General features: G+C 62.2%; 2 protein-coding genes across 5 annotated transcripts; one reads left to right on the top strand and one right to left on the bottom strand.

Moving 5' to 3' along the window:
* Positions 1–507: 507 nt before the first annotated feature.
* SURF2 (surfeit 2) lies at positions 508–6,011 on the bottom strand. Of its 2 annotated transcripts, none has more exons than XM_057720975.1 (6): positions 5,880–6,011; positions 5,639–5,793; positions 4,909–5,012; positions 2,671–2,859; positions 2,332–2,498; positions 508–2,046 (listed from the first exon to the last, which is right to left on the bottom strand). In XM_057720975.1, exons 1-6 carry the CDS (start codon positions 5,955–5,957, stop codon positions 1,963–1,965), a joined length of 777 nt encoding a protein of 258 aa, XP_057576958.1. In that variant the 5' UTR covers positions 5,958–6,011; the 3' UTR covers positions 508–1,962. The 2 variants fall into 2 exon arrangements, with proteins under 2 accessions (XP_057576958.1, XP_057576959.1); XM_057720976.1 differs by having other exon boundaries at positions 508–2,043.
* A 65-nt stretch (positions 6,012–6,076) lies between these two features.
* On the top strand, positions 6,077–10,263 carry LOC130844170 (surfeit locus protein 1). Of its 3 annotated transcripts, XM_057720354.1 has the most exons (9): positions 6,077–6,150; positions 6,261–6,312; positions 7,218–7,351; positions 7,433–7,515; positions 8,309–8,500; positions 9,355–9,427; positions 9,511–9,673; positions 9,893–9,974; positions 10,054–10,263. In XM_057720354.1, exons 1-9 carry the CDS (start codon positions 6,097–6,099, stop codon positions 10,121–10,123), a joined length of 903 nt encoding a protein of 300 aa, XP_057576337.1. In that variant the 5' UTR covers positions 6,077–6,096; the 3' UTR covers positions 10,124–10,263. The 3 variants fall into 3 exon arrangements, with proteins under 3 accessions (XP_057576337.1, XP_057576338.1, XP_057576339.1); XM_057720355.1 differs by lacking the exons at positions 6,077–6,150; positions 6,261–6,312 and adding an exon at positions 6,336–6,742 and having other exon boundaries at positions 10,054–10,261; XM_057720356.1 differs by lacking the exons at positions 6,077–6,150; positions 6,261–6,312; positions 7,218–7,351; positions 7,433–7,515 and adding an exon at positions 7,530–7,688 and having other exon boundaries at positions 10,054–10,262.
* Positions 10,264–10,324: the final 61 nt, after the last annotated feature.

Below are 10,324 nucleotides of genomic sequence, written 5' to 3'. Positions count from 1 at the left end.
GCAGTCTCCCTCTTATTATTTTTTTAAAGTTTATGTTTTTAGCTAAAACTGCTCAGCAACTTGGGGTGGCCAGCCCGACATCAACACACTGGTTCAGAATCGCGCCAGTGCCTTCCCCATTGTTTCTGCCCTGCTTTGTGATACTTTCTAGGGACAGCGAGAGCATTTAGAGAAACCCCAAACCCAAAGAATCAGGCAGTATTAGAGGGGCCCCCGGGGCCGCTGCTCGCGGTGGAGGTGCTCATCAGAAGGTCGGCTCGGACGGGGGCGGTTTTTACGGGCTGGTGCCCTGGGAGCGGCAGTGTTCAGGGTGGGGACGGGGGCCCTCGGGGAAGCTGCCGGGGCCCACGGGGACCCGCCGCCCAGCCCGGCAGCACGTGGGCCTCGGCTCCCGTGTGTACAGCTCAGGGGCGGCTGCCGCTGCCGGGGGGCCGGGCCAGAGCAGGCGCTCAGACCAGTTACCTCACACGGACCTGTCCCAGAGCCCCGGCCACGGCCGGGCCCGGCGCCGCCCACTCACCTCCCCTGTGGGGGTCTCCAGGCCTCGCGGCCACCACTCCCCTCCCGAGGCTGTCGCGCGCTCAGACTGTCGGTTTGCTATGCTGAATGCGGCCCAAATTACTCTTTACGATTTGTGATGCCTTACTGATTGGATCTTAATCCTGTATTTAAAGTTTTCTAACATTGCCTTACACTGCGTTTCTCTTCTTGGGGGGTGCGGGTGCTTCTCGCTGTCCTCCACTCGTCCGCCTTGTAGCGAGGCCTCTGTGCCTCCCGTGGGGAGGCGGAGTCAGACCGCCGTGGCCAGGCTGGCCAGACTCGGAGGAGGCCCCGCCTCGTGAGGCTCCTCACAAGCTCGCCTGGGAGCCCATCCGTCACCGGTTCGATCAGCTGGGGGTGCCAGGCTGAGGGCCTCCTCCAGAGCGGCTGGGGCCAGTCCTGACCCCAGATCCACGTCCACCTTGCAGGCCAGAGCCAGAGGGAAGTGGGGAGCAACCCTGTCCGCTTCGCAGGGCAGGGGGGCGGCCGGCTCTCGCCCACTAGTGCTCTTGGAGCCTTCCCAGCACCCACCCGTGTCCCCGCCGCCGCAGAGGCTCACCCCAAGATGCTCCTGCCCCTCCCCCAGCGTCCACGTCCCTGCCCCCCGAGTATGTGTGAGTTCAGAGGGCTTTTCTACTTCAGTCACTGGGACGCTCCCACACGAGGGGGCTTGTGACTCCCCGTCTCACTGGGCAGGGTGGTCCCCTGACCCGCACGCCCTCCCCTCTGGCCCAGCACGACGGCCCTGATGCGTGGCACGCGCGGCCAGGCCGCAGGTGCTCTGGGAGTTTTGGGCAGAGTACACGTCCTCCTCAGCCCCCCGCTTGGAAGACCTTTCTGGTTTGTGAAAACTGAGCGTGGCCAGGTGGCCACCAGCCTCGCCCCCTCGGCCCTGCGTGGGCCAGGGGTCTGCACCTGCTCGGAGAGGAGAGGAAACTGGCATCTACCAATTGGTTTTGGCAAAACAACTTAAAATTTTTTTTGCTTTATGTGGGAAATAGGTATGAATCTCATTTTAAGCTGTATTTTATATCTTAGTTGTGTTTGAAAACATTTTGATTTTTGGAGACACATCAAAATAAATAATGGCATTTGTTGTATACAGTGTGATCCTGTGGTGTCATCCAGCCAGGTGGGGCCTGACCAGGGCTCTCCTCTGGTGGCCCATCCGGGCTTTGCTGAAGACCACGTCCTGACAGAATTCTTCCCTCGGGGTCCCTGCTACTTCCTGGGTATGGGGGTGAGACCCTGATGTCTGCGGGCCAGACCCCCAGCCCTGCCTCCTGGGGCAGCAGACGGGGAGTGGATGGACATCCCATCCCATGCGGGATGCGCGGCAGCCGCCCTGAAGAGGAATGTGGCCTGGGTGCGGGGAGGATTCTCGAAAGGCTCTTAAGATGTGTCTTCTCCAGCAACTCTTCATTAACCCGACTGTTTAAAAGAGCAGAAGCTCTTAGGTTTGCGGTGATGACTTTTGAACTTCTTTTTCAACGAGCCAGACTGCTTCTGCGGCACAGAGAATTCCCATCAGTGGAGGTGTTCTGATCTGAGGCAGGGGTGCTGTGAGCCCGGCCCCCCAGTCCCGGCCCGCAGAGAGGAAGAGGCTTCAGTGGAAACTCCTAGGCAGCAAACCAGGAAGCAGCCCCCACCCCCACTAGAGCAGCCTTGGTGCTTATCTTTCATATTGTTAGTTTGAGATTTCAGTTGTGAAAAAGGTGTTTTATTTTTCTAAAGAAGCTGAAAACCTTGGCTAGAGGAAGCCACGCTGGCAGCCCTGGGGGTGGCACCCACCTTCCTGCGCTTGAGGACCTGCTCCCGGCCCACTCCCAGGGCCTCGCTGTCTCCAGGGCCCATCTCTCTGCGGCCCCTTGGTGTCTCGTCCTCATCCTCTGTCAGAAATTCATCACTGCTGTCTGCGTGCCCGGTCCCTCCCAGGTCCTTTTTGGTGAACAGCTCGGCTGGAAGGAGTAGAGAGATGGGCTGTTTTAGGTCAAATTCTACCTACCACCTCTGCAGGGGGGTCAGCCGGGCCCAGGACCAGAGGACACAGAGCGAGAGGGAGCTGCTCGCTGTGGATGGACACAGAGTGGACAGATGAGACTTGAACCAGGGGAGGAAGTTCCAGCTTACGTGGGTACAGGTCTGTCATGCTGTCATCACTGTCACCTGGGGCAGTGCCGTCATCGCTGGACGCAGGTTCCCAGAAGGCTTCTCTAGGGCGGGGTGGCCTTTCACCATCCTGCTGGTCTTCCCTCCTCCTCCTCTTGTGCAAGAGGCAGGCGGGCACGAACTCCACACCCTGCTTCTGACACTCCTCATCTGGGAGACAGACCCACATGCTGCCTGGTTCCCTCCTCACCTCCCCACAGTCCTCCAGGCACAGAGCTGAGCTCTGCCAGGGCTCCCAGAAGCGCCCCCTCCCGTGGGTAAAAATCGGTTGGTGGAAGGCGAGTACGGGAGAGTAGGGCGGTGCGTGGGGCGCAGGCCAGGGCAGGAGGACGGCAGAGCCTGGAGCAGCCTCTCCTCTGGGCCAGCCAGGCTCTGCACGCTGCGGCTGGGCGAGTGCTGGGCGGGCACAGGCTCCAGTGCAACGTGGCCCGGAAGCCATGCCAGCCCGTCACCTGGAGACTGAAGCCCCCTCAGACACCGTGGCCAGGACCTCTCCCTGGGTGGTGGAGCTCAGTGCAAGCTGGTGCCTGGCCCTGGCTGACCCTCGGCTCAGAGCAGAGGGTGGGGCAGAGGCTTCACGGAAAGGCCTCGCCGGAGCCACACTGCCCCTCCTGCGCGGAGGACTCGGGTTGGCTGGGCTGCTGGAGCTCACCCTCCTCGGTGCCCACTGTCCCCATGCCTGCCATCGTCACTCACGGGCAGACAAGCCCTACTGGGCCCTGGCCTCTCATGTCACTGCCCACCTGCCACCCCCTCCACGGCCCATAGCAGCCTCGTCACCAGCAGAGGCCATACGTGGCCAGGTGCCCCCACCACGCTCTCCTGCCAGAGTGGCCTCAGTGCCCCCTCAGCCTGTCTCAGTGCCTTGGCCCAGGGGAAACCCAGCCCCTTCCCGCCCTCCCCGAGCAGCTGAACACGGCTGAGGGGAAGCAAGGGGCCCAGGAGACATGTGTCCTGCCTCCCCAGGCCCCTGGGCCACCGCCGCTCTCACGCTCATTTCTTCATCGGGAAATAAGGCCTTTGCACGTGTCTTCCTCACCCTCCTGTCATCAAACCCAAACCCGCCTGACTCCACCCTGACCTGGTCCCCCCTCCCCGGCCTCGAGGGGCTACAGTCTCCCACCTGGCTCCGGCCTGGCTCTGTCGCCACCGCGCCACCTCAGTGGCCCGTGTCAAGTCTCAGGTCACCCTTCAGTCCTCATCTTCCCTTTAGTGGCATCTGATAAGAGCCTGCCATTTTGTTCCTGAAACTCCTCTCTGCCCCAGACACAGCTCCACCCGGCTCCTCTGCCCCTTCCCAGGGCTCCAAGCTCAGGCCCGGCCCTTCCCCTGGCTCCATGGGATGCAGACGTCATGGCTGTCACTGAGCTGCATCCTCTGAGGGCTGGTCCATGGTTTCAACAGCCACACAACCTGACGCATCTCCAGCTTGTAACATTCAAAGGAATTTGTACTCTTCCCCAGAAAGCCACTCTTCAGACTCCACTCTCCTACCCTCATGACGTCCTCATCTACCAGTTCGCAAGCCAGGAATTTGGGAATCACAGCTGATTTCCTCCTCTCCCTCACTGCCCTCGTCCTCTGATTCTGTCCACAAAACCGTTAAAAACCACCCACATCCTTCCATTTCCCGGCCAGCACCTGGTGACCCCAGCCACCACCATCTTCACAGGGGTGACTGCACAGCTACCAGGTGGCCCCTCCCACTCCTTCCCCCCAACCCCGCCTCCTCTCAGGCCGGTCTGTGCTTTAACCCATCCCCACGCCACCGCGACCGAGACCCTCCGTGGTCTCCTGCCCACCTGCCTGTCTAACCTCACCTTGCCTGGGGGCACAACGGCCATCCTCCAGAACCCCCCACAGCCAAGCGGAGCACTCTCCCTGCCACCCTGCAGCCCCTCAAGTCTCCGTCTAAGAAGAAGCCCTCCGAAAGCCTCCTGCATAAGGCAGGCCCACTTGGCATCGCTCGGCACCGGCTTCTTCACCGCACATAACCACAACCGGCATCACTTCGGAGTCTGCCTCCAGCTCTGCGCCGTCCCTCCCATCGTCTCTCCTCACTGTGCCGGGACCCCGCCCAGTGCATCCACCAAGTACCACCAAAGCACGCCCGGGCTGCCGCTTCTGCCTCCTAGGGGTGCTGGTCCTGGGGCGGGACAGGGAGCACGCAGACACCCGTGTGCCCCCTCGGCTACTCACACTTCTGCAGAGCTCTCTGGTACCGCCGGCCCTGGGTGTGTCTCAGCACGTGCTCCGGGGACTTGTTGATGTGCCTCAGGGTGAGTTTGCAGAACAGCTGGTGCCTAAGGGGACAGTCCACAAGGGTCCAGACCCGGGGCCCTGCAGCACGGCGGCATCAGAGTCACCCCCAGGCCGTCTGACAGAGGAGGTCTACCGTGTGGCTTGGGCACCAGGATTCCTACAAGCGCCCAAGCACCTGCAGTGCGCAGCCGGGGCGGAGGAGCACTCCGCCCGGCGGACTGGGCCCCGTCCCCGTCCACCTGGACACCAGGCCTCGCCAGCCTGCTCCAGCACGGCCCGCGAAGCGCTGGGCAGGGGCGGCCTCCGCCGTCCCCCCCCCCCGCCCCTTCGTTTTGGCCGCTATTGTCCGCCGTGCGCCCTCAGCTAAACCAAAGCTCTCTTTTACGCTCAACACAGGAAAGCGACCGCGGTCAGCAGCTCAGGGGACAAAGCGCACGCGCTCCCATCCTCTGCGACACCGACAGGCCCGGGGATGCGCCTCAACGTCTCCGAGAGAGCAAGCGCGCGCCGCACGGGCCTCGCCTGAGACCGCGGCTGGCTGGCCGCGGCCGGACGCCCACCCGGACCTCGGCGCTCCCAGCTCACGCAGCGCGCGGAGGGGTCGGGGCTCCGGGGCCCCCCCGGCCGCCCGGCCCGCCCCGCCACGGGGAGCGGCCCGGCCACGTACGGGCTCTTGGTGCTGGGCACGACGTGCGGCTCGAACGCGGCGTAGTCGAAGGCCGGGGCGGCGCGCGCCAGCCGCCGGTACTTCTTGCCGCGGGTGTAGGCCTGGAGCTCGGGCAGGCGGCAGGGCAGCTCGTGGCCCGTCAGAGCGCACCTCACCTGCGGGCGGGCGGGCGGGCCGGTCAGGGGGTGCGCGCGGGCGGGCGCCCCGCGGCACGTCGAGGGGTTCCGCGCCCCCCGCCCACCTTGCCGCCGGCGGGCTGTAGCCGCAGGCTCGGGTGCTCCCGCAGGAAGGCGCGCACGTCTGCGGGCGGCTCGCTCATGGCCGAACACGCGCGGAGCTGGCGGCCGCGCGTCGCTCCAAGCGCGCGGGCCGGGGGCGGGGCCGGCCGGGGGGCGGGGCCGGCGGCGCCCCGGAAGCAGACGCCTCCAGTCCCCGGAAGCGCGCGCGCGGGCGGGGCGATGGCGGCGGCAGTGGCGGCGGCGGCGAAGTGGTTGGGGCTGCGCGCGGGGCGGGTGAGCGGGGCGGCCGGGCGCGGGGGGCGGCCGGGCTGGGGGGAGGGCGGCCGGGCTGGGGGCGCGCGCCCGGGCTGGACGAGCTCAGCCGGCCCCTCGCGTCTCCGCAGGCCCCGGCCCGCGCCGTCGGGAGGAGCGCCCTTGGGATCGTCCCGCGCCCAGGTGAGGACTCGTCCGGGGCCGCGCCCCGCCCTGGCCTCCGCTTTGTCGGGGACCGTGCGTCGCGATAAGCGCCGGAGCTGCCGCCCGGGCCTCTGCGTCGGGCCCTGGGCGCGCGCGGACTCAGGCGGGCGCCGCCCTCCGCGCTGCCGCCGCCGCACCTGGCCGGAGACGCGCGGTGCCTGCCCGACGCCGCCTCGGGCTGGTGCGGGGCCGGGACGGAGAGCGTGTGAGATCCTCCAGCAAGGCACAGCCGGTCCCCGCCGTCTGCACGCTGCCTCCGAGGCGCAGCAAAGGCTGTGTGTGTGTAGAGCGCTGTGCGCGCTGTAAAGGCGCGTCGGAAGCCTGCTCCAGGCCTGCTTTTTTTTTTTTTACCATCCGCAAGGCCTGTGATGCTTTCGATTGATGGGACTCACCCTCTGAGAGCCTAGAGGTACTTTCCGTGAATGCTTTCCTAACTTTAAATTTACGAGCGATGGGAAAGCAAAGCTGTGTTCTGGGAGCTCTGTAAAGCGCTCCCCCGAGTGTATCGCGTTCCCTCTCTGCGGAGCACGGTAGCCCGTACCCGCGCATCTTAGTGCCAGGACGCGTCTCAGCACATTCTCGCACAAAAGGCAGGCGGTGGTTCCGTGAATCACCCAGGCTCATGGCTGGGGGCAGAGCCAGGACGAAGCCCCGGGTCTCCTTCAGTCGGTGAATGTCCACTGAGGGGGTGTGGTGGGCCGGGCACTGGGTTGGGAGCTGGGCTGGACGCAGGTGCTGCTGGCTGGCTCCCGACCGCACGTGGTGGCCGGCGCCCTCCTCCTGTACCACGTACTCTCGGGCAGTCGTGGCGGCTTCGAGGAGTTGGCTGCTCCTGTTCTTTGTTCCGGCCTCCGGTCCCATGCCTGTATTGTGACGTCTCCTAGGATTGGCTTGGAGGCCCAGCAGGTGTGGCAGCTCTTCAGCAGAAGCAACTGCCGCAAAAACAGAAGATGACTCCTTCCTCCAGTGGTTTCTGCTCCTCGTTCCTGTGACTGCTTTTGGCCTAGGGACATGGCAGGTAAAGCCTGGCCTCTGGCTCTCCTGGCTCTGAGCCCTCGCCCTGCTGCCACCCGCTCCGGCTTATGCCCTGTGTCCTCAGGTCCAGCGTCGGAAGTGGAAGCTACAGCTGATCGCAGAGCTGGAGTCTCGAGTTATGGCCGAGCCCATCCCTCTGCCCGCAGAGTGAGTGTGTATGGCCGCCCACCCAGGGCTGGGCTCACTCAAGGGCACCAGGGGGGCCTGGCTGCTGCTTGTCTTCCCGACCATGACGGGAGCCGTCAGAATCAGTGGTCCTGCGAGGCTTCCTGGTGACACCCAACTGCCCTTGTGAAGCTGCCTGACCGACAGACAGAAAGGTTTTTGAACCTGGGTTTCCCCCTTCTCCCCAGCCCAGCGTAGCTGAGGGAGCCCCCACAGAGCTGACGGCCTTCTGTGGCAGTAATTCTTAGCTGGAGGGAGGGAGCACATACGTCATGTCTGGACTTGAGAATGTTATTGTGAAAAAAATGCCCATTGGTTCTCCTGCCCTCTCCCTTTACTTAAGAGCACTGTCCTAGGATTTCCCTGGCAGTCCCATAAGTCATGTGACGCAATCAGAAGTAAATAAGTAAATAAATAAATATGGCAGTGTTGTAGAGAGCCAGCTAAAATCACAAAGCTTCCCATTCAAAGGAGCAAACAAGTAGCCTGTATTTGGCTTGCAGATGGTAGTTCTGGGCAACATATTAAGTTCACACAAGAGGCCACAGCTTTGAGCTTTTTCTTGAAAACGTGGACTGTTGGGCAGCACAGATCCACATTCCCACATGGCATTGACATGAAGAGGGCACATGACGCAGTCCCCTCGGCGCCTGTGTGTCCCCTTCTGCATCACTTCTCAGGCCACGGCGGGCTTTGTGGTTTGCGGACCTCGAGAGGGTGTGTCTTCCTGCCAAACCTTGCTTGGCCTCAGCTCTGCTTCTCCCCTCCCGTGTAGCCCGATGGAACTGAAGAAGCTGGAGTACAGGCCAGTGAAGGTCAGGGGGCACTTTGACCACTCCAAGGAGCTGCACATGATGCCACGGACCATGGTGGACCCAGCCCGGGAGGCCCGGGAGGCCGGCCGGCTCTCGTCAGCGCCTGAGAGTGGTGCCTACGTGGTCACTCCCTTCCACTGCACAGACCTGGGGTGAGAGGGGTGTGGCGATGGATGACTGGCCTGGCAGAGGAGGTCCTTCCCGTCTTCTTCCTTCTCAACCCCCAGCCCTGGGGAATCCAAGATACCCAGACAAGGTCAACTCCTTGGAGTCTGAAATTTTCTAATTCTGACGTGAAGCCAGTTAATTTAACTGATTACTGAACACCACCTGCGTGTTGAGCTCTGAAGGGGAAGGAAGGAGAGGTGAAGGAAACAGGCCTCTGGAGAAACCATCTAGTTGCCAACACGTTTAGTGCTTCTGGTGCAGCCTGAGGGGCCAGTAAGAGGAGCTCAAGAGAAAGGAGCCTCCAGCCCTGCATGGAGGGAGTTGAGTCAGGGAAGGCTTCCCAGGGGACTGCTTGGGTCAGATATTGAGTGAAGAGATGGGCAGCATATTCCAGGGCAGGGAAATGACACGTCCACGATGCCCATCCCCTGCCCCACAAGATTGGTAACCAGAGCAGCTTCCAGATGGTAACGTACAAATGAAACCCCAGGGGCCCTGTCAGCCCCCAGCTTTCTGGTTTAGGTCTGGGATGGGTCCCGATGCTGCAGCTCAGCAGCTCCCCTGGCTAGGATGGGAGATTGGGGCAGACACGCAAGGCAGTGGGGAGGTGCTGGTCACTGGCTGCATGTTCCAGCGGGGCAAACATCAGACGGTGGTGGAGACAGTGGGGAGGGTGTGAAGCCATGGCCGTCACTGGGTCTGAGGCCTCCCCCCAACTCTACTGGCTCTTAAGCCCTTTCCTGTGCAGTCATTCCCAGTGATGACAGGATGACCACTGGTGATCATCTTTATTCAGAAATGCTCCCCTACCTGAAATAGCATGCTCATTTTACTCTAGAATCACCATCCTGGTAAACAGAGGGTTTGTGCCCCGCAAGAAAGTGAACCCAGACACACGGAGTAAAGGCCAGGTAAGGGGTGTGAACGTTCCCTGTGGGCACCACCCAGGCTCCGTGCCGGGCCCCACAAGGACACCTCACACCTTCCTGTGCAGATCGAGGGAGAAGTGGACCTAGTTGGGATGGTGAGGCTGACAGAGACCAGAAAGCCCTTCATTCCTGAGAATAATCCGGAGAGGAACCACTGGCATTACCGGGACCTGGAGGCCATGGCCAGGCTCACAGGCGCAGAGCCCATCTTCATAGATGCCGACTTCAGTACGTGGTGACCAACCCACCCCCAGAGGCCAAGGAGCTTCTGTAAATACCCTGTTCTACCTTCCTAACCCTGGACACCTCCCTGCCACTTCTACCCAGCATGTGTGCTGGTGGAGCAGGAGTGTGCCTGACATGTGCTGAGGGGGCAACACCAAGGGGCTGGCTGATTGGTCACTAAGGCACAAGCCACGGTGAGGACAGAGCCCACTGTCTCCACAGAGAGCACAGTCCCCGGAGGACCTATTGGAGGGCAAACCAGAGTCACCCTGAGGAACGAGCACATGCAGTACATCATCACCTGGTGAGCCAGGGCCCAGCCACTCCTGCTCCCTCTGCACTCCCCTCAGACCCTGACGATGTTCACTTTCTTTCAACCCAAGGTACGGACTCTGTGCGGCCACGTCGTACCTGTGGTTTAAGAAATTCCTAAGACGGACTCCTGGTGTGTGACGAGGTTATGGGATGTAGCCCTGTCCCTGAACAACGGAAGCCACTTCAAGATAGCTGGTTTTATGCTGACCATGTGCTTACTGGTATAAATAAATCAATCTCTACACCACACTTGCATGTAGCGCCTTCCTTTCTACCCAAATGCATCAGTAGATCCAAAATCCAGGCTTGGTTGAGAGTGCTCACACCTGCCCCCATCCC

This window comes from Hippopotamus amphibius, chromosome 2 (assembly GCF_030028045.1).
Source record: "Hippopotamus amphibius kiboko isolate mHipAmp2 chromosome 2, mHipAmp2.hap2, whole genome shotgun sequence".
NCBI lineage: Eukaryota > Metazoa > Chordata > Mammalia > Artiodactyla > Hippopotamidae > Hippopotamus > Hippopotamus amphibius.
This window is presented reverse-complemented; position numbering and strand designations above follow the sequence as displayed.